The sequence below is a fragment of the Monodelphis domestica genome, chromosome 2 (assembly GCF_027887165.1).
Source record: "Monodelphis domestica isolate mMonDom1 chromosome 2, mMonDom1.pri, whole genome shotgun sequence".
NCBI lineage: Eukaryota > Metazoa > Chordata > Mammalia > Didelphimorphia > Didelphidae > Monodelphis > Monodelphis domestica.
In genome coordinates, this window is record NC_077228.1 from 35,205,702 (window position 1) to 35,229,306 (window position 23,605).

At 41.0% G+C, this 23,605-nt stretch overlaps 1 protein-coding gene across 13 annotated transcripts in view; it reads left to right on the forward strand.

The window, feature by feature from the left end:
- EVI5 (ecotropic viral integration site 5) overlaps positions 1-23,605 on the forward strand; it is a 221,510-nt gene that overhangs the window by 186,116 nt on the left and 11,789 nt on the right. For 9 of the 13 annotated variants that reach the window (XM_007480307.3, XM_056815347.1, XM_007480308.3 and 6 more), the window contains one exon: positions 7,362-7,457. In XM_007480307.3, the coding sequence (XP_007480369.1) occupies positions 7,362-7,457 (96 nt within the window). Of the gene's footprint in view, positions 1-7,361; positions 7,458-11,308; positions 11,383-12,819; positions 13,115-14,709; positions 16,493-23,605 lie in introns of those variants that run through there. The other 4 variants (XM_007480312.3, XM_007480314.3, XM_007480311.3 and 1 more) reach the window with 4 other exon arrangements.

Sequence of the window (23,605 nt, forward strand, 5' to 3'; positions counted from 1 at the left end):
AGTCCTTTTTATCATGTTCCCCTTTCCTCTTTCTCTTATTCTCTTCCCCTCCTATTTCCCTATTAGATAAATTACATTTCTATACACAATTGAGTGTATATGAGTGAGTACGTATATATTTTCCCTCTTTGAACCAATTTAAATGAGAATGAGGTTCAGGAATTATCCACTACTCCCTCATTTTCCCCTCCACTGTAAAAGCTCTTCCTTGAGCACCTCTTTTATATGAGAAAAATTTCCCCATTATACTTCTCCCTTCTTCCTTCTCACAGTGCATCCTTGATTTTTGTTTAGATCATTCCAACATATTCATGCCCTCTGCCCATGTAAACTCCTTTTAAAAAAATAAAACCTTATCTTCAATCTTAGAATTGATACATAGGTATCAGTTACAAGGAAGAAGAGGGATAAGGGCTAGGCAATTGGAATTAAGTGACTTGTCCAGGGTCACATAGCTGGGAAGTATCTGGGGGCAGATTTGAAACCAGGATCTCCTGTCTCCAGGTCTGGCTCTCTATACACTGAGCCACCTAACCACCCCTATTTAAACTCCTTTTAACTGCCCTAATAATTTAAAAGTTCTTAGGAATTACATGCATCATCTTCTCATACAGAAATGTAAACAGTTTAACTTTATTGAGAAACCCTTATGATTACTTTTTTATGTTTACCTTTTTTTATGCTTCTCATGTTTTGTGTTTGAATGTCAGATTTTCTATTTAGCTCTAGTCTTTTCATCAGGAATATTTGAAAGTCCATTATTTTATTAAATGTCCCCCCTTTTTTTTCTCTTTAAGGGTTATACCCAGTTTTGCTGCGTATTTTATTCTTGGTTGTAATCCTCACTCTTTTGCCTTCTGGAATATCATTTCAAGCCTTTGGCTCCTTTAACCTGGAAACCAGCAAATTTTGTGTTATCTTGACCGTGGCTCCACAATATTTGTATGATTTCTTTCTGGCTGTTTGATGTATTTTCTTCTTGACCTGGAAGCTCTGAAAATTGGGTATAATATTTTTGTTTCATTTTGAGGCTCTCAGTAGATGATTGATGGACTATTTCCATTTCTGTCTTACCCTCCTGTTCAAGAATATAAGGCCAGTTTTCCTTGACAATTTCTTGTATGATGATGTCCAAGCTCTTTTTTTTTTTTTAAAGATCGTGGCTTTCAGTTAGTCCAATGATTCTTAAATTATCTCTCTTGGATCTATTTTCCAAATTAATTGTTTTTCTGATGAGATAATTTTCTTACATCTTCATTCTTTTGATGTGGTATTATTGCTTTTTGATGTTTCAGAGTCATTAGCTTCCACTTGCCCAATTCTAATTTTTAAGGAATTCTTTCCTTCAGTGAGATTTTGGATTTTGTACTTCTTTCCATTTGAGCAATTCTGTTTTCTTCTTCCTTCTTTCTTTTTTGCCTCCTCTTCTCCATCTTCTCCTCCTTCTCCTCTTCCTCCTCTTACCAAATTGTTTTCTTTTCATAATTTTCTTATATAACTCTAATTTCTTTTCTCAATTTTTTCTCTATAATTTTTATCTCTTTTAACTATTCCAATAATTCTTGTTGAACTTGGATCCAATTAGCATTTCTCTTTGAATCTTTGCTTGTAGCTGTTTTTACATTGTAGCCATCTTCTTTTTATATCTTAATCCTCCCTGCTGCCAAAGTAGCTTTTTTTTAATATCAAATTCTTTTTTTGTCATTTGTTCATATTTTTCAGCCTATTTCTTGACTTTGAAATTTATATTAATTATCTGAACATGTCTCCAGTGAGAAAGGTGATGGACTCTGAGACAGATTGAAGTATTTATTTTTCTCTTTATCTTCTATCCTCCCTTTATTTTTTCTTCCTCTTCCTCCTTTACGAGTCTGCTACTATGTACATAAGTTTTCATGACTCTAAATGTATAAGTATTTTATCTCTTGCCTTCTGATTCTAGAAAAGGATCTTCAATACCGCATCTAACAAAGTCTGAAGCCTATAGCTGATCAATGGGGCTCGAACCTAGAGAGAATCTTGCAGCTCTCACTGTGAACCTGCCAGCTAACTGACAGAGGCTAGGGTCAGCAGCAGTAGCAGTCAGGAGATCTGATGGCTAGTATCAATTCTAAAACAGAAGATAATCTGCTCACTTGGGGTTGAGGAGACACTATGCCAATCTTTAGACTTTTCCATGTTGCTGGCTCTGAGGATCTGTAAGTTTTGGGTGCTTCCAAAGTGGTTTAATCCATAATGTGATCACTACTCTCCTGGTCTGCTCTCAGATCTTTACCCAGGAAGGGCCTCTGCTTTTCTGCAGCCTCAAACACTAGCCCCCCTATTTATTTACCTTGGAACTATAGCCTGGGCCCTTGCTTCTCAATGACCATACTCCTCTCTTCTCTGGAACCATAACTGACAGTTGTGTATGGGCCATAGAGTTGCCAGTGGGAGGCAGCTGAGTAGCTCAGTGGATTGAGAGCCAGGCTTAGAGATGGGAGGTCCTGGGTTCAAATCTGGCCTCAGACACTTCCCAGCTGTGTGACCCTGGACACATCATTTAACCCCCATTGCCTTAAAAAAAAAAATTGAGTTGCCAGTGCTAGCTGTACCCAGTGTCAGCAAAGTGTCCCCTGTCATGTTTTTTCTGCAGTTGCCCCACCCTTTTACCATCTCTGACCTGAGAGCTTTTGAAGCTGCTGCTGGCACTGTTGCTTTTATCCTGTGCATGAGCTTACCAGATTGTTTTGATGATTACTGCTTTGTAATATAGTTTGAAATCTGGTACTACCAGATATGCCTTCATTTTTTTCATTGATTCCCTTGATATTCTTGACCTTTTGTTCTTACAGATTAATTTTGTTATTTTTCCTAGTACTTTAAAATAAGTCTTTAGTAGTTTGACTGCAATGACACCAAGCAAATGAATTAATTTAGGTAGAATAGTCACTTTTATTATATTGATTCAGCCTACTCATAAGCAATTAATATTTCTCTAGTTGTTTAAATCAATCAAGTGTTTTCTAATTGTTAATTTAGTTCCTGGATTTGTCTTGGCAATTAGAATTCCAAATACTTTATATTACCTTGAGTTATTTTAAATGAAATTTTTCCATCTATCTCTTCCTGCTGGTTTTGGTTGGTAATATCTAGAAATGCTGATAACTTATGTGGGTTTGTTTTATATGTTGCAACTTTGCAAAAGTTGTTCATCTTTTCAACTAGTTTTTTAGCTGAATATCCAGAATTGTCTGAATATTTCATCACACTTAGAGCAAGGTGGGACTTATCCCTCATTGTGACTCCAGTAGCCTGCTGCTGCTGACCCCAGCCTTTGTCAGTTAGCTGGCAGGCTCTGTAGGTTCACAGTGAGAGCTGCAAGACTCTAGGTTTGAGGCCTGTTTATCAGCTATGGGCTTCAGACTTTGTTAGATACCATATTAAAGATCCTGCTCTAGAGTCAGAAGGCAAGAGATAAGAAAGATAGTTATTATACATCTGAAGTCATGAAAACAAATGCACATATTAGAAGGAGGAGGAGGAAAAAAGAAAGGACAAATGATAAAGAGAAAAAGAAATACTTCAATCTGTCCTCAAAGTCCATCATTTCTCTCTCTGAAAGTGAATAGCATTTATTATCGTGAGTACTTTGTAATTGTCACGGATCAGTATATTGATCAGAGTTGCTAAGCTTTTGCTGTTACTGAGTACATTGTTCTCCTGGTTCTTCTCAATTCAGTTTATATCAGTTCATATAAAAGTCTGTAGTTTTTCTGAAGTCGTCCTGCTTATCATTTCTTACAATACAGTAATATTCCATCACAATCATATGCCACAACTTTCAGCCATTCCCCAATTGATAGGCATCTCTGATTATTTACAACCACAAAATAAGCTTCTATAAATATTTTTGTACAAATAAATCCTTTTCACAGATGACTTATCACTTGTACATATGAATATATGATTTGAGGTTTTGGTTTTAAAAGATTGCTATATTGCAAAAATGAATAATATGGAATAAGTGATAACATTTGTATAACCCAGCAGAAATGCGTATTGGATCTAGGAGGCAGGAGGGTAGAAGGAAGGGAAAGAAAATGAAATATGTAAACATGGAAAAGATTTTTGATGACCCTTTGGGCTTAGTTCCAAATTCTTGTCAGAATGGTTGAACCAGTTCACAACTCTACCAAAAGTATATTGATGTCCCTATTTTTCCACATCCTTCATTTTCCAGTCATGTTAGCCAATCTGATAGATGTGAGTTGTTTTAAATTGCATTTCTCAAACCAGTGACTGAGGACATTTTTTCATATGACAATAGATAGCTTTGACTTCTTCAACTGAAAACTGACCGTTTTGTCAAATGGAGAATGGCCCCTATTTTATAAATACGATTCAGTTTTCTGTATAATTGAAAAATGAGACTTTTATCAGAAAAACTTGCTATAATTTTTCTTCCAGGTTCCTGCTTCCCTTTTAAATTTTGGGTGCTTTGGTTTTGTTTGTGCAAAAGTCTTTTCTAATTTCATGCAGTCAAAATTATCCAATTTACCTTTCCTGATCCTCTCTATCTTTTGTTTGGTCATAAATGTCCCATAAACGTGTATCTGGTGGAGAAAATTTAAACATCAATAACTTGAAATTATTTTAAGCACATGTCATGTCTTTTTCTCAATTTTATTCTATTTTTCAATTAACTTTGAACTATAACTATAACAATCAATATAATAGCAAACAAACAAACAAAAAATCAATATAATAATCAAACAAACAAGAATAACAATCAACTAACTTTCAACTAACTTTTAAGCTAGAAAATTTTTTTGCCGGCCATAGGTAAAGAGTTGGTTGAGGAATGGTTGCCACATCAGTAATGAGCCATTTCCTCTGTGTGTGTGTGTGTGTGTGTGTGTGTGTGTGATCTATTTCATTTTTGTGATATAAATTGATATTCCCCATGGCCAGCACCTTCCCTCATGACATTTATACAGCCCTTAAAATCTGCCTTGTGCTTATACACACTTTCTTATTTGATGAACACAATAAATCCAGTAGATTCGGTTCTTGAGTTGTCCATGATCACATAGCCAACAGAAGTGGGAGTCTTCCTGACTTCAGTGTAGCATCTTTTGCACTATTCCATCCTGCCTTGTTTAGGACAGGACATTCCTGCATGGTGGCTCGCTCTGCTGGAGTCCTCTCAGCTAAAATGCTGTTGTGTCTGTTCGTAAAGAGAGGCCGAGGACCAGCAGAGGCCTCACTTCTGCTCTGTGAGCACCTCAGCTGAAGTCCTGCTGCCTTCTGGACAGGAAGGCGGAGAGAACTCCATGACGAGAAACCTCACCCTTCTTCATGACGCTTGTCCAGTATTTCTCAAAGCTTCATTTCTGCAGGTTAATCTGTAATCAGCAATGGCCAAATGCACAGTAGTCCACAGATGTCTCTGTTTTCAGATTTTTCCAGTCTTTGTTTGTTTGGTTGTTTTTTTTTTAATTAAAACCCTCACCTTCCATCTTGGAATCAATACTGTGTATTGGCTCCAAGGCAGAAGAGTGGTCAGGGCTAGGCCATGGGGGTCACACAGCTGGGAAGTATCTGAGGCCAGATTTGAACCCAGGACCTCCCGTCTCTAGGCTTGACTCTCCATCCACTGAGCTACCCAGCTGCCCCCTTTTTTCCAGTTTTCTAAACTAATTAAGTTGTTCCTCTTGGTTTGAGCAGATAAGTGAGTGAGGAAAAGATACAGAGACAGCCCATGACAACCTGAAAAGAGATGCGTCAGATTTCAGTGCTAGTTACCGTTTTTGTCATTGTCTTATAGAAGGGTCTCGATGACCTGCTAATCAGACGTATAGCTGTCCCAAAGAGCCAGCAGGCCTTACTCAGAATCTTATTTAGTCTTGCTAAAACATAGATATTGTCAGTTAGAACCCGACTTGAGGACCATCTGTGATAAAGAACTTTTAAGATCGCCCATTATATCGTTAACCATCTTTGCTTTATTCAGATAACCGTGGTCATTCCAACAATCCTGGCTTTTGTTTTCAGTTACATGACGGTCTACCTGTCATGTTCAGAAGGTTGTAGGTGGGAATAGACTTTTTAAAAGAGCCCTTACCTTCTGTCTGAGAATCAACGCTAAGTATTGGCACCACGACAGAAGCGTGATGAGGGCTTGGCAGTGGGGTTAAGTGACTTGCCCAGGGTCACACATTGGAACCCAGGATCTCCTCTATCCAGGCCTGGCCCTTTATCCCTTGAACCACCCAGCTGCCCCGAGATGTTGTCTTAAAAATCCCATTTGAGGATAAATTCTAGATCTTCAGCCTGGGTGGAATCAAAGCTGGCTTCATGAATGTAGTGACGGGTGGGCCTCTCTAGACCTGCCTCCTCAGTCATGGGCTCTGCGGGCACCTCAGGAGTTATGAATATTACCAGAAAGAGGTATGACATTAGTTTTTTTTACTAATCCTGTAATTTCTATAGCGTGGGAAGCTTTCAGTGAGGAACTGCCTCTCCGAATGCAAATCAACATCTCTTTGCCATTGAATATGCTCATTCACTATTCATATGTGTTACTAAGCAGGGTGCCATTTGAAGTTTTACTTAGACTTCCTCTCCTGAGACACACCTTCCGAGGGAATTAGAAGGCATGTCTGACGCCTGTACAGCGAGGCCTAGAAATTCACCTGCTGGCCTGAGCATGCGCAGGAGGGCAGCCAAAGCTCCGCTCCGCAGCTCCGCTGGGGCCCTTCCCCTTGGGGCCAGCTCTGGAGGCCCTGAGGCAGCCCCCCCACAGCAGCCTTTTTCCTTCTAGGCATAAACAGACGTTGACACCTTAGAATTCTTTCCTTCAAACTCACTGCAGCGGTCTTGGGGTTCAGGCTGGAGGATCCCTGCGCTCTGTGGGGGAGGGGGGGCACCCCCTGGCTTCCTTGTCTGGGGAATTCCCGGGCGGGCACTCCCTCTGCTGATGCACATTGGTACTTGCTCCTCCAGCCTAGGGTCCTCGCAGAGGTCCCACACAGGGCCCCAGCCAGGCCTTCCTGAGGGCGGCCCGAGCTTTCGGTGAGGCTGAACGACGCCCTCCATTCCTTAGAAATTTGTTAGGGGGATAAAGAATGTCACTCGGGCTAACTCAGTTACGTGAGCTTTCCCATGACTGCACAAAGGTGTGGAAACTACTAAAAGGTGTCTGGCAAGAGCGAGTGGCCCTTCTCGGGACTGGCTTGGCAAGAGTAAAGGATTCTGGGGGATGGTGTGCACGTGAGAGGCTCTCCGTTCCCTGAGGTCAGGCCTCTGACAACGTCCCTGGGAAATCGAGGAAATCTGTTTTGAGAATTTGTTCTGCTGTGCTTTGTTGTCACCCACAGAAAGAAGAAGGAAAGGTTCAAGGGCAGCTCAATAAGTCCGACTCCACCCAGTACGTGAGAGAGCTGGAAGAGCAGATAGCCGAGCTGCATCACGAGGTGAGTGCGAGAGGGGCCCGGGGCCCCGGGGCTCCCTGCCCCTCTCTTCCCCTCCTCCATGTTCATGCTACTACTGGTCATACTAATCATTTGGCAGGCAAAAGAGAGCGGATGCAAATCGTTAATTAGAAACGTAACGAACATGTTTAGAGATGATTTTTATACTTCATGTTTGTTCCTTTAACCAGGAATTTTCTAATGAATCTACTTAAGACCCAAGTTGAGAATTCATTTTTTCTTAAATCCCTTAATCTTTCGAGAAGAAGCTTGTAACGTTTGAAGTGGGCTTTCTATTCCGATGAACTAGTGTTTGTTATATTTAGAAGACTTTAGATCGTGTTTTCATACAGGCAAGGTTGCAAGTCCTGAGAATGTCCCTTCTGCCCGTAGACCAGCTCTGTGACGGGTGCTTACCGTTGGGGGCAGAGGGAAGTCTTTCCGCCCCCATCATCTCTCTCCCCTTGTGCCGGTATTACTGAGATTGCAAAAAAGGATACTTGCTTAATATCAGTTAACAGATTTCTTAGTATGTGAACACTTAAACGGGCACCACCTTGAATCTGTGAAATGCTTAGGAAATCTTCAGATAGCTTCACCGTTGCTGTGGTATTAACTTAGACTATTTGGATTTCTTTTTTTTTCTTTTCCTTTTTTAAAATTAAAATCCAGTACATGAGGTTTTTTCCTCTACGCTATAACTTTCAACATTCATAACTTTATTCACTTTTTGGTTAGCAGAATATAGATAACATCCGTTTGTGTATTTAAGCAAGGTGTTTACCTTCATCTAATATTCCTTACTTGATTGTATCGTTTTACTTCATATGGAGTAACCATCTTGATATTTTTAAATCGCTCTAAAGAAAATAAGTAATATTAGCTTCCTATTACAGGTTTGAAATTACAGGTGCTAAGTAAAGCCCATTTGGCCCGTAAGTGAGGTTGGACTCTTAGGAGCAAAAGCTTTCACAGCAGTTTGCAACCCGGTTCATTTCCATTGAAAGGCTGGGAGACCGGCACTCTTCTATTTTACAGGATAGGTAAGCAATCTTGGACGGATTAAGGAGTGACTTCCAAAGGTAGAATAGGTAGAATCTCTGAAGTCTGAAATCTTAGCAGAAAACGCGTATTATGAGATTTCTGCTTAGAGCCACCCTCCGCTTTTGAGGCAGTAGGAGAATGTGGTCAAAGAATCATCGTCTTTGGCACTCAGGAGCTTAGCTGAAGTCCCGGCTCGGCCAGGTGATCTTGGGCAAGTCATTGAATCTCCCTGTGTAAAATGGGGATAATACGTTTTGTGCTGTGTGGATCAGGTGAGACAGAGTGAGTGCATATGGAAGTACAGGTTGAACACTACATAAGTGTAAGTTCTTCAGATCATTGTAGGCACTTGGCAGGGAATTTGGACCCTTGACTGCCCTTTTTTCTCTATTGTTGCTTTCTTTGAGACCTTATTTTGCTTTCAGATATGCCTCTCCGAAGGCAGACAGAAAGAAGAGCTGAAATTGAAATTAGTCAACCTTACCCATTGCTTCAATAGCAGTGAGAGTTGAAACAACTTTTTTCTTTTTTTTAGTATTCTCTGAATTTCAGAATGAATGAAATGTGATAATTCTTTGGAGAACTATGTAGTTTCATAGAAAACTCTTAAGTTCATCTAATTAGTTAGCAACCATGCTTGTGTTCAGTACTAGAATGTAAAGCTTGGTGAGCCCATACATTTAGGGCTTTGGGTCTGAAGAGGTAGGAAAAGCCATGTAATTATTGGTTAGCACCCATGAGGTTCGAGGGGCCCGGGATCTTCAAAGAACCCCGTTCTTTGGGCACTTCTTAGAAGCAGTCTCCGAACTAGGTGGTGCGGCCTACGCCCGAAATGCCTTGTCCAGGGACCCTGAAACTTTGATTGCTTCAGTTCAGGAGGGCTGAGTCCACTGAAGCCCCCCCCAGCGTTGTGGAGGGAGGAGGAGCCACATGGGAGGAGACTCCATTCCCCCTAGTCAGCCCAAGCCCTTCAAGGAGCACCCCAGGCAGCAGTGGGATCGGGCCTCCAAGTGGCCCCTGGTACTCTCCTCTGCCCCCAAATCGATAAGGACCATTTCTATCCGGCAGCCACAACTAAATGAGACGCAACTATTTATGGAGGGAACGTGCTAAAACCGCTCCGGCCTTGGCCATCCCTTCTCGGATGTTCTGTGTACCTCCAGGAATGGAACAGTTCCCTGGAGAGGCACTTCTCTTTTCTGATGGCTGCTGGCGTCTGCAGGCCGCAGCCACAGCAAGCCCACAGCAGATCCCCAAGACCCGGCTCCCGTTCCTTGGGGCTTAGAATGTGCAGGTGGGAGGGTCAGGATGGGAGGTCCGGCCATAACGGACTGGGGCGGGCCGTCACGCAGCTTCAGGATACCTGGATAGCGTGACGTTCCGGGAAGGGGCAGGGACGCTACGCTAATGGTGCAAAGGAATTAAATTAGTGAGAGGCCAGTACGAGCTATCCAGTGGAGGGAAAGGTAGAACCTGAGGTAGACCTTGAAAAACGTTATGGATTGGCACCAAGGTGATAAATAACCCTGCCGGGTAGGGCAACCATGACTGAGAAGGGGGTACCAGAGGGGGAAAGAGCAAGGATGGTGGAAATGGGATTTTAGAAAAATAAACCTGGAAGCAATTGGCAAGAAAGCTTAAAAGGAGATGGGGGTGCCAAGCTCATTTTAACACCTTGAGGGGAGGGACATGTATTTCTTTAATTGAATTGATGGCTAAAATTTAAGAAGGGTAAAGGTGGAATAACTCCTTATTTTCAGTCTTCACTGAATGAATAAATAAAAGGTAATTTATCAAGTTCTTAAAACATTCTAAGCCTGGACTTAAAAATACTGAAGCAGACAGTCTGCTCTCAAGGACGTGGATGCCCAGTGGAACAAGAGGGCAGTGGAGGTAGTGTTGGTTACCAGAGAAAGAGGTGGAGGTAGGAGGGGGAGCCAGGGAGGAGAAAGATCTTTAATTTCACCACCGACAGAGTGTAGCCTATTCACACCCTAGGCCTCGGTCTCTTAAGTACTGGAGAGACCAAAACACTCCTCCTGTGGCTCCACCTGATAGGGAGGCTCTCTGAACCTGGCAGCAGACATGTTGTCTTTCCCAAGACCCATCCTCAAAGCCTTTCTCCCTTGGTGGGAGCTCAGAGTCACCTCTCTGTGCCACTGAGAGGTCAGACGTGGAGGAATTCCACATGTACTTACAAGATAATTCCAATTGTTTCCTGTCAAGTGGAGCATGCTCATAGAGGTATAATTTTGATAAAGGAAATTGGAAAACAGTATAATTCTTCTTCCTTTTTTTATTCCCAAATAACCATTTAGAACAAGAAATTGCTTCCAAGAAATTATTTCTGTTATATTTGGCTAAACTTAGAGTCTTGTGTCAACATAACTGGTATTATTTTTTATAATTTTTCAAATATATTTCCAATCCTCCAACAGTATATAATCATTTTCTTAAATCCAAAGAATTTACTGAGGCATTTTTAAAAACCATTTGATAGTTCCTAGTAAGCCCTTAAAGCCTTGCTGATTGATTTTTCTGATCAGATGTTAATGTTTATAAATTTCCATTTTTTCACTAATTAAAAGATAAAAAGTTTCAAGCCTCAACACTACCACCCCCTGACCCAAATACTGATTTATGAATTTATGACTAGAATCACTACCTCCTATGTCAGTGAAATATTACAGGCTACTTCTTAGTGGGGGAAAATATTTGAAGGGAATGTGTTCTGAGGAAAATTCATTTCACAATGGAAAAAGATAATAGTGTTTTCTCCTCTCTGGTTTTCTCTTTGTACTTCCCTGTAGAACTGGCTAGAGCCTCAGCTTGGAGCTTCAGCTTGGAAAATAACTTTGAAAGTATGTTGAAATGCATTGTCAGTGTAAGTGTTCTCTTTCTCGGTGACCTAGTAATGGCCTCTTTGCTTTATCTCCTAACTGATCTTTGATCGTACTTCTCCAAATGCTGAAGGAAACGTTGAGACAAACTTGCAAGTTCATTCTTCTGGAGATAGCGCCATGCTGTGCATGTCTGACTGACCATAACCACTCAGCTAGTTCCTGTAGAAACTCTTCATGAAGATACCTAATCCCCCTCGTAGACACCTTAGAAGTTATTTTTATGGTTTGATTGCCCCCAGAGGTGTGAATCAGAATTTAAAAACTCTTGGCTGAAACAAGGCACAAATGTCAGGTTATTTAAAATAGATTCATTAATTTATCAATATTATTCCTGGAAGAACATACTTTAGAAGATGATTTGCTGCCTTTTATTCTAGGAATAAGGTAACTTATCTCCATCCTAGTATAACCTTATTATACACACATGGACAAAGAGTTCAAAGAAACAGCATGGAAGAGTGAATAGAGAGCTGATCCTGAAGCCCAGGGATCTCTGGGTTTAGGTCTTGGCACTGATACCTCCTGGTTTTGTGACCTTGGATAAATCAAATACCTTCCCAGGCAGCTCTCTAAGATTCTAAATTGTAGTGAAAATGCCAGCCTATTTATAATGGCAGAGCTCTTCCTCACGGGGAGCTTCCTTTGTCAGTATCATTACAGGTCCAGTTCTTATCTAATTTGTGTATATGTGTGTATGAGAGAGAGAGAGAGAGAGAGAGAGAGAGAGAGAGAGAGAGAGAGAGAGAGAGACAGAGAGAGAGAGAGACAGAGAGAGAGAGAGAGAGAGAGAGAGAGAGAGAGAGAGAGAGAGAGAGAGAGAGAGAACAAGTGGGGGGGAGATGTCTTTCGGGGGGGTCATAAAAATAAAAACAAATGGACTTGCATTTTTAGGTATATCAGCAGTCCTTTAGAAGAGAGAGACAGTGTATGATATTATTGGATAGTAGGACAGCCTAGGAGACAGGAAGATCTGGAATCAAATCCACAGAATCATTACTTTCCCACTGGCCCCAATCTATCCTCTGAGTACTTTGTGTCAGAGAAATGTTTTTTTAAGGTTTTTAAATGCCTTTTAAGTGCCAAGGGAGTTTCCATACCAGGAGTTCCCCCAGATAGCTGAAAATTAATTCTTATGTGTCCTTGCCTCCAAAGGGTGCTTAGCTTTAGAGTTAGGCTGTTAAAACCAGAAGATTTCATAGAGAGTTCATGCCTGGGTTGGCCCTTGAAGGAAGGGTCATAGGATTGCAGAGCATAGGTGAAAGGGACCCTAGAAGACACTGTAAAGAACATGGGATTTGGAATTAGGAGACTGGAGTTTAAGTCTTGACTGTGTCACTTACTTTTTGGTGACTTTACTAACATCATTTCAACTCTCTGAGACTCGATTTCCTCATCTGTTTTTTTGTCTTTTTTAAAAGATTTGAACTAGAGGACCCTCCGCACAAGTTCCTTTCAGCCCTAAACCCATTTTCCAGTGATTAGACCTTCCCCCTCATTTTATGGATCAAGAAATTGGGTAAAGTCCATTTAGGGCAGAAGGGAGGGGAATGACATGAGAAAAAGGCAGAAAGATGGGAAGAAGACAGGGCAAGAGTGAGGGACAATCAGAAGATTTCACAGACAGCAATGTGGAAGATGGCTTGGAGAAGAAATAAGGAGGAATTATCCTTTATTTGAAAGAAATAGAAAAGATCAATAAAGTTTTTCTACTAATTCATGCATTCTCTTACCTCACTCCCCCATTTGAAATTATTTCATAAATGTCTCAAGTGAGTCTTTTTCATATTACTTCCTTTCAGTTAAAAAAAACCTTTTTCTTCACCACAGTCAAGCACCATATAACCTCCTCTGCATTCTCTCTCTCTTTTCTAGGAGGACATAAATCAGTTTTAATTCATTTCTGAAATATACAACCCTCCCTATATTTTTAATATCCTTCATATTCATAATAAAACCATGGAAAAGTAATGGAAAAAAATAAGAAAGTCCTAGAGGGGAGATGCTCCTATACAGTAGAGAGAAGGCAGAAAATGTACGCGTTGTTAGACATAGTCTGTGCATTTGGTATTCTTAATTGTTTTTCTTTGCCATAAGGGGAAATTCAGTCAGTAGTAAGAATGGAAAATGTCTGTGCTCGAAAGATCAAAACAGTAATTTTATTTGTGTGTATACACACACACACACACACACACACACACATATATATATATATATTTTACATACACACTTTTTTTATTTAAAAGCTATCCAAAAAATGAAAATATTTTTCTATGTATAAGGGAAGGGTTTCTATTTCATTTCAATCTAATCAAATTCAGAAGCCTTGGACATCTTTGATTTAATCAAGTAAAACTAGATGTGAATAAGTTCTTAATCAGTTTGAGAGGATCAGTAGGGCCTTTGGGTCATTGGATGTTGCCCCCTAGATCATATCTTGTGATAGGCTGAGTCAGACATATCTATGAGCCTATATTTAACACTACAAGTTAGTTTAAAGAACAGTTCCAACATTAACCAGAAGGGAGAAAATGACTTCCAGTAATCGGGAATTGGGAGGTCACCTTCTTGCCCCATGTGCTTTCTAAGTTAAGAGCCCACTTTCCCCAGGGACCTTGCATATATAAAGGGACAGTGTGTCCTCAGGTTTGGGGGGATATTTCTGTAACAATTGTCTTTACTATACCTGTTTAGTATATACTCTTTCAAAAAAATAATTAATTCTAGCTGATAATCATTGGCTAACATACTGGGTAGGAGCTCATGAGTACCAGTACTAGAAGCTCCAGTAACCCTTCAAATTTATCCTTAGAACCTCAAAGAAAGAAATAGTAATAGATGCTCTCTGGGAACTGTGTCTGACAATTCAAGTAAAAATTGGGGAAGTGGCCCTGGAGGGAGACTACAATATATATCATTAAAAAATAATAATTCTGTCGCAGATTCCCACCATGTGACTTTATAGCTATCAATTTTCTAACTAACCATAATGTTCAGAATGAACCTAAATTATAAACTTTATACTTGTTTACAAAAACTTTAAGCAGCATATTCTAAACTTTTTAAAGAACTTGAAAATGTTTTTATAAAATAATAGTACTAAACATAGAAAATTAATACTTAGGATAAGTAGATACCTTGTCAAATGCTGTTTTCCTTGTAAATTTTCATTTTATAATCTTTTAATCAGTGTTTTGGGGACAAAAGCTACCATGACTATCTCAGAAGGCTTATTTTCATCCGTATTTAATATTGTAGTTTCTTCTAGATGATTGTATGAAGTAAAGTTGCTGTCATCTTTCTTTTTATAGAGTTGGAGAGATCAGTTACTAACTGTGGATGCTACTATCAGAAATTTATTCAGCCCTGCACCCAAGCTATGGTCCCTGCATTGCCCTCACCTATTCCATTAACCCTGGGCCAACAGTCTCTGAGCTTGTTTAATGTTTTGCAGAATGGGAGCCCAAACACACATCCATTCCTTTGACCTTACAAGAAGGCATTTTTGAAATTATACCATCATGTATTGCAATTATTTTACTAGAAGTCTTTTGTTATTTGTCCCAGCTAGACATTTTAAGAATTGAAGTTGAGAATACAAAAGTACTAAAAGTATTTCTAAAGATTCTTTAAATTTCCCTCTACTGATAGTCCCTCTGGCATTTGCCATTTAGTGTAAAATGTCTATATCTCTGGGTTCATACATAATTAATTGCCACCAAAAATGATGAAAAGAAAAAGGCATCCAGGCAAGAAGGAATGACTTTCCTTAAGCCTTCCCTATATCCTGCTAAACTGGAGAGGGCTTATAAACGAAGAAAGAATTAAATGAGGTCAGGCTTCCTTCTCAACATCCAGTTACAAATAGTTTAATCATTGTCCTCTGTGGTTCTTGGATCCCCTTTTTCTTCTTTTATTCAAACTGAATGGAACTCATTGATTTATAAAACTGTCTGCTGTGAGTTCCACATCGCTACTTTGTATGCTTCCTTTGTTTCCGGTTAAATCTTACAAAACTCAAGTGTGTTACCTCGATTACAGGAGTGGTATCCAAGATTAGAGTTGGCCTTCTTACCCACAGGCTCCATCGATAAACCACAGACTACCTCTGGAGGCAGAAAGAAGGTCCAGAAATAGTGGTTTCTCTTTGTACTTATGAATGAGGGTTTTTTTTAGAACATATTTTAAAACATCTATTCTTTTGTGTTAACACTTTATTTCAGAAATGCAATCAATTTCTCACCAAGTAAATCTCAACAAATTGTTCTACAGTAGTCATTGTTAGCTTTCTCCTATTATATAAGCTGAATGACTCCAGAAAATCGTTTAATTGTATTAAGATTCACAAGGTTTCATACAAATGGAGTGCCTTTTATTCAAGAAGTCGTGTGTGTGTAGTTTCAGGGGACAGCTAGGTGACTCGGTGCCTGGAGATGAGGGGTCCCGACCTCAGATACTGGGCAAGTCACTTAACTCCAGGGATTCTTAGTATCACTTCTAAAGGAGAAGGCAAAGGGTTTTAAAATAAAATAAAATGAATGCTTACCATTCAGTTCAAAGTGTTTCAGAGAATTGCTGCCTCTCAGATAAGGAAATACCCTACGGCTGCCGGTCCTCCCTCTTAATTATACTAGATAGACTGTCTTTGCTCTTTTTGGAGTGCAGGTACTATATGGAAAACTGGCCCGTTAGCAAGCATCTATTTACCAGTGCTGGGCATGTGGTACGGATAGGCAGAGAGACACCCACTGCCCTCAAGGAGCTGATGCTGTGTTCTAATGAGGGAAACCAACGCATAAAAAAAAAAGAAGCAGCAGCAGCTGAGAGGGCTGGGAGAGACCAAGGTCCCTCTCACTGGGACTCAAGAGACAACATTGGAGTGTGGACAGGAGTGAGGCGCGGCTGTCCTGGGCGCCCTCCTTCCGCGGAGACTCGGGGGAGCCGTTGGGGCACTGGGGAAGGACATTTGAAAATCCTAAATTGAGGTTTAAATCGTAGAATTTTAGAATTGGAAGCCACCTTTCATGTTATCTGGTTGAAGCTTTTCATTTTAGTGATAAGAAAACTTAATACGCAGATTGGTTAAATGACTCGCTCAGGGCCCTGTAGCTAGATAGTGACTCATCTAGACTAAAATCCATCGAGGTTTTCCGGTCGAGCATTCATTATATAAGGGATGGGGGAGGGGGGAGGGGACGTACCTCGTAAGATATAAGAACACCGGCTATCTTCACACGCTTTAAGTTACTCCAGGAGTATTCTGTCCCGCTGGCCTCCTCCCAGCGTCTTCTCGTCATCCCTCCAGAATACTCGGTAGCACGTGGGATGAAGATCCCAAACAGTTAACAGAAATCCGCTCTCACTCGTCGTCTTTGCCTTTCTTTCAGAGGCAGGCCCCGGACTTCTTTGCCATCCAAGGCTGGGGAATTTGTATATATATGTGTATATGTATATAAACGTAATGAGGTTAAAACAAGAAACTCTTTGAACTATCCATAGAGCTCCAGAAAAAGGACAGAAATGAGCTGATGCTGTCAAGGAAGTCCTTTCTGAAGAGATTAGGGTTGCATCAGTGAGGAGGCTTCAGCGGTTGCCCCTGAGAGCTGGTCTCTTCATGGCAGGATGATGCCCCTTCCTGGCTGCCCCCCATTCCTTCACTTTCAGCAGATTCGCCTCTTCACCCGTCGATTCCATTCCGCCTGGCTTTCCTTGGCTCCAGAGTGCGGAATACTCACGCCCCGATTCAGATAGAGGGGGACGTCCCTCCTACTGGGGAGTAAGCCTTAGGCAGGGCTTCTTGTGCAGGACGGCTTCTGTGGTAGGGAACCTCCCCGTGCCTTGGATAAAAAGTCACGCCGGTGTCATAGGGATGGAAAGGCAAATGTTGTCATGAGCCAGGGAAGCTCCCGTTGAAGGGGTGGCCAAGGGAAGGAGAAGCAGGCAGGGCCTGGCGCCTCTGGGGCCATGGGAAGAGAGAAATGCCGTGGGGGAAGAAAGGATGCCCCAGAAAGGAAGAGGACGTTGAATGGGAACTGAATGGGAGGAGGTCGGGCTGGGGTCAAAAGCCCAGGTACCAAGAGGTCGGGGAGGGCGAGTATGGACAACTCTTCTGGTTTCCAGTGAAGCATAGATCGCCTTGGCCTGGGGCAGGCCTGAGAGAATCTCAGCCCATGGAGTGTGAATTCGTCGCTGACGGGGGCAAGTGGACTCACAAGTGATCATAGGCAGGATTCCCTACATGCCAAACTTACCCAATATTATCCCCTTAACGAATACAGCTAGACAGAATTGCCGTGAGCCTTCTCTGGGAAGATGTGGAGGGATTTCCACGGTGATTTTAGACATCGATGGGCTGTACCACTATTTGAGTGCAACGTGTGATGGTTTGACGGGTGGCCTTGATTTTGCCTTGGTGATTTCTGTATTCTTTGGGACCTCTTCCGGGCTACTCCCTGCTCTCACTCCTTTGAGAATCTTGTGTTCATGACAGGTGTTTTTTTTTTTAATTTTATTTACTTTAGAATATTTTTCCATGGTTACATAATTCATGTCCTTTACTTCCCCTCCCATAACCAGCAAACAATGCCACTGAGTTTTACATGTGTCACTGATAGACCTATTGCCACATTATTAATATTTGCATTAGGGTGATAATTTAGAGTCTACATCCCTAATCATATCCCCATCAACCCAAATGATCAAGCAGTTGTTTTTCTTCTGTTTCTACTCCTGCAGTTCTTTCTCTGGATGTCGATAGTGTTCTTTCTCATAAGTTCCTCAAAATTGTCCTGGATTATTGCATTGGTGCTAGTAGAGAAGTCCATTACATTCAATTGTGCCACAGTGTATCAGTCTCTGTGTATAAGGTTCTCCTGATTCTGCTCCTTTCAGTCTGCACAATTCTTGGAGGTCCTCCCAGTTCATATAGAAAGCCTCTAGATCATCAATCCTTACAGCACAATAGCATTCCATCACCAACAGATAGAACAATTTTTTCAGCCATTCCTTAATCGAAGGGCATCCCCTCATTTTCCAATTTTTTGCCACTACAAAGAGCAAGACTATAAATATTTTTGTACAAATCTTTTTTCCTAATTATCTCTTTGGGGTATAAATCCAAGAGTTTACTATGAATTTTTTTTAATTTTAAACATTATTTTATTTGGTCATTTCCAAACATTATTCACTGGAAACAAAGATCATTTTCTTTTCCTCTCCGCCCCCCTCTCCCCCCACCTTTCCCTCTCCCATAGCCCACACGCGATTCCACTGGGTATCACATGTGTTCTTGACTCGAACCCATTTCCCTGTTGTTGGTATTTGCATTAGAGTGTTCATTTAGAGTCTCTCCTCAGTCCTATCCCCTCCACCCCTGTAGTCAAGCAGTTGCTTTTCATCAGTGTTTTTACTCCCACAGTTTATCCTCTGCTTGTGGATAGTGTTTTTCTTCTAGATCTCTGCAGATTGTTCAGGATCACTGCATTGCCACTAATGGAGAAGTCCATCACCTTCGATTGTACCACAGTGTGTCAGTCTCTGTGTACAATGTTTTCCTGGTTCTGCTCCTTTCGCTCTGCATCACTTCCTGGAGGTGACAGGTTGTTTTTAATGTAAAAACTGACATATAATATTTCATCAAAACTCAGTACACCCAGTATTTGTCCAGCATATACTGGGAGACTTGGTGGGGAGAGCATAACTCACCCCCACACCCCAATACGCACACACCCTGTCCTTGAGCAATTTATATCTAGTCTCACTTGGAGAAAAAGATGCACGAAGGGACTGAAAACACAGGACAGACGTGTGTGCCTGGAGGCAAAGGAGTGGGTAGTGTAGTTCATGAAAGACTTGCTGAAAAGGATGAACTCTCTAATTTTCAAAAGATAGAATAGTGGAGTGTAGGCCAGCAGGCAAGGAGGCAATAGGATGTGCAAAGGCAGAGTGTGGAGAATGAACCAGAGATGAGCAAGGCCACAGCTTCCTCCCCTCGAACCAAGCACCACCCTGCCTTTTCTTTGTAATCTTACAGCATATAGCATAGGCCCTGAAGGCTTAGCAAGGAGAAAATCGAGTTAGGGACAGCCCTGGAAGTGTGGAGGACCGAAGTCACAGTTTTTCCTGCTTTTTGGAACCCAGTACCCAGGCATCCAGTTATTCTGAAAGTGAGGGTGAGCTTCCCTGCCTGTCCTGCGACCCTCAGATACTGATAAACTCTTTAACATTTTTAAAGGTTGTGAAGTAGGTTTTTTCTCTTCTCCCTGGTGTCTCATGATAAGCTTTACCTTATGTTCCAGTATAGCCTCATATAAATACCCATGCTTGAAATGGGTTCATATCTTGGGGGATAATCTAAAATAAAATGGGACATCATAGTTTAAAGTTTAAACCTAAAAAAAGGCACTTGATGTGTGCCTTTATTAATCTAACCGTAATATTAGAGACCAGAAGCAATAATATGAAGTAAATAGAACCTATGTCCATTCTCTTAGTTTTCACTTTAAATGTTCTCACTGTCATCTCATTTGCAATGTGGATCTCACTGGACTGTATTTCTCGGTAGCATATCACTGAAGAAATGGTTAATGGGCATCTTGAAAAGGAAGTGATAATCTCAAAGATCTCCTCTAGCTTCATCAAGAGCAAGATCATTCTACCATAGATCTGGGGAATCCCATAGATGTAATTTACTTAGATTTTAGCAAATCGTTTACCACTTTTTCATGCAATTCTTGGGAACATTGGTTCAACCATTATGAAAAAGCAGTTTGGAATTTACCCAAAAGGTGACAAAGACTCCATACCCTTTGACCCAGAGATTCCAGTGCTGAACCTAAACCCTAAGGAGGTCAAAGACAGAAAGAACCAACATAGCCCAAAAGGTTCAACAGCCCTTTTTGGGGAGCAGAACTGGAAACAAAGTAGATGCCCTTTGATTGTGGACTAGCTAAACAAATACTGCTTCACACATGTGATGGATGTTAATTTGCTATAATAAATGATGGCTATGAAAAGACTGATGTCAGCTAATCTAGAGTAAAGTAAGCAGAACTGGAAAACAAACTGTGGAATGACAGGAAAGCCAGCAAACAAAAAACCCTAAATGCTGTGTTGTTATAATGGCCAATCTGGGCCCCAAAGAAAAATAGAGAAAGTGTGTCTGTTTTCCTTGCCAAAGTGCAGGACATTTGGAATAGAGGGTGTGGGATGGTGCATAGCACCATCATTCTCCATTGATAGACTTGATTAGCTTGGTTGAACTGACCTTATTATTATTATTATTATTATTATTATTCTTTGATACAAAGGATGGTGAACTGTGTAGGGAAGTAGGAGGAGGTATAGTCAGAAATGAAGATTATAGTTTAAAAAAAAAAGATATCCAGGACAATTTTTTAATTCTTCTGAACAAGACAGAGACACAAGTTAGAGAAAAGTAGAATTAAATGGATTCAAAAGTAGTTGAATGTCCAGAACCAAGTTTAATGGTTAAAGGAGAGACTGTTAGAGTGTCCTAGGGATCTGTGTTGTTTAACATTTTTATCAGTGGCTTGGATAAGGGTACAGATAGCATGCTGGATGTCAGGATCTAAGTATATCTTGATAAGCTAGAACTTTGGGCCAGATCTAGAGAGATAGATGTAAGAAAGAGAAATGTAAGGTTGTGATTTGGGTTCAAAAAATCAACTTCACAAGTACAAAGATGGATGAGGTGTGCCTAGACAGTCATTTGTTTAAAAAGATCTTGGAAATTTTCATTTTCAGTGTGATCTGGCTGTCAAAAAAAAAAAAAAGACTTAATTCATGATTAGGCTACATTCCCAAATTAGACCACATCTGGAGTATCATGAATAGTTCTGAATACCACCCAAAGGGAAGGATGATAAAAAACTGGAGAACTTTCAGACACCAACAAAGATAGTGAAAGACCTTGAAGTCCTGCCTTGTGGGGATTGATTCTAGGAACTATGGATACTTCTATCGGGACCTGATAGCTTTCTTCAAGCATTTAGAGAGACGTCATGTAGAAGAGAGACTACACTTGTTCTGCCAGGTCTCAGAAGGCAGATCTAGAAGCAATCAACACATTTTAGCTTCACAAATAGAAGAATTTCTTAACAATAAGAGCCATCGGAACTTAAAATTAACTGCCTTGTGATGTTAGTGGATTGGAAGCAAAGATTGTTTGATCACTTGACAGGCATGTGATAGAATGGATTCTTACTCAAGAACTTAACTAGATGGCTTGGGAAGTCCCTGACAACCCTGAAATTCTGTGATTCCATGATACTAATTAGACCTTCTTTTCATCTTGCTTTCCAGAGTCCTCAGTCTGTGTTGTCTTGGATATTCCCACTCTCTCTCATAGATAGTTATCTAACCAATAAAAGGTAGCTTTTTAATCCTTAAAGGGTTAAACAAAGAATTACAAAACATCTTTCTTTTAAATTCTGTGCTTTTTCTATCTTTATTTTTTAAGTTTTATTGATGCCTTTTGATCTTACAATATAATTTTTTTTCTGGAAACACCCCCTGGGCATTGAACCTTCCCTCATAATAAAGGGAAACAAGTCAACATATCCAATACAGTGACCGTGTCCTGATAGCATGTGACCTCTCACCTGAAAGATGGAAAATTGAGTTTATTTTCTATTGTCTGTAGCCATTATTGTTTTTTAGCTACTCCGTGCTTTGCTCCCTGCCCCCCCCCCCTTTTTTTTAACCCTCACCTTCCGTCTTGGAATCAATACTACTGTGTATTGGTTCCAAGGCAGAAGAATGGTCAGGGCTAGGCCATGGGGGTCAAGTGACTTGCCCAGGGTCATACAGCTGGGAAGTGTCTGAGGCCAGATTTGAACCTAGAACCTCCCATCTCTGGGCCTGACTTTTCATCCCCTGAGCTACCTAGTTGCCCCCTAACTCCTGGAGTTTTAATGACCCAAACAGCCGCTGTTATATGAAATCACTTTTTCAGTGCTTTAGAGAATGGATTGGACATGGGGAAGACATGAGGCAGAGTCTACTCAAGAAGCTCTCCCAGTCATCAAGGCATAGGGGAGTTGCTGTGGGAGTCAAAGAAGGAATCCAAATGAGAGATGCTGTGCAGGTAGAAATGACAGCATCTGACGCCTGAGGAGTCAAAGATCATGACAAGATGGCGAGGACGCAACAGGAAGAAGGAGATTCAGAGGAAGCGTGAATTTAGAAAGGAAAGAGAGTGGATTCTGCTTGGATGCGTTGAATATTCTGTTGGAGATGCCCACTAGGACGTTGCTGATGGACTGCTGGAACCCAAGAGAGAAATTGGCTGGAGGTAGAGCTCAAACAATCATTAAACCAGGAGAATGGATAGCAAATGCTTGATGAATGAGGACGATCTTTTATAAAGGAAGAACAGAGGCCACACGGAGCCGTGCGACGGCCTGGATTCCACCGTGCCGCCACGCATTCTCCTTACAGGCAGCACAACGCGATGGAAAGAGCGCTAGGGTTAAATCCCATCCCTAACCCGGCTCGTTTCCACCATTGTATGACCGGAATTTATTATCAGAGAAGCATTTGTAAGCTGCAGAGCCCTCTCCAAATGGGAGACTTCCTGATGCTAAGAAATCTTTTTTTTTTTTAAGTTTGTGTCTCAGTATTCTCTTTCTCATTCACGCTCCATAGTATATTGATAGTTAGCCGCCAGGAGAGCCCAGCACCCGCGTTTGCAACTTCTCTGGGATTCTCTTTTTTCCTCATTTTGTAAAATGAGATTTGATGGCATAGATGATCTTCACACCTTCCCTCCGGGCCTGCTCTTTGCATTTCCTTATATTCGCCCTGCTTAAAACAAGGTGCTTGACTCATAGTAGACCTCCGTGCTCCTGCGCTGACCAGTTAGGTAGGCCTCAAAGTTTATTATTCTAAATCAGTCAGAGTGGTAAGAAAAGCTCATTGGTGCAAATTAGGAACATGAGACATTCCGTGGAGCTTCAAAAATAATGTCCTTTTCCTGGGACTTTTAAACAGTTGCTTGGATGTGTATTTCTTTGGAGGTTCTGGTGCAGAAGATTTTACTAAAGTAGAGTTCAGGGGTGACCAGAACATGTTCTCTGTCTTCATAATGTAGATAAACTAGATTGCTGGAGTTATTGTTTTTGCCCTAAACGCCTGGCCTAGAGAGTCCAGGAAAGGAGACATTTCTACGTAGGAGAGAGAGAGAGA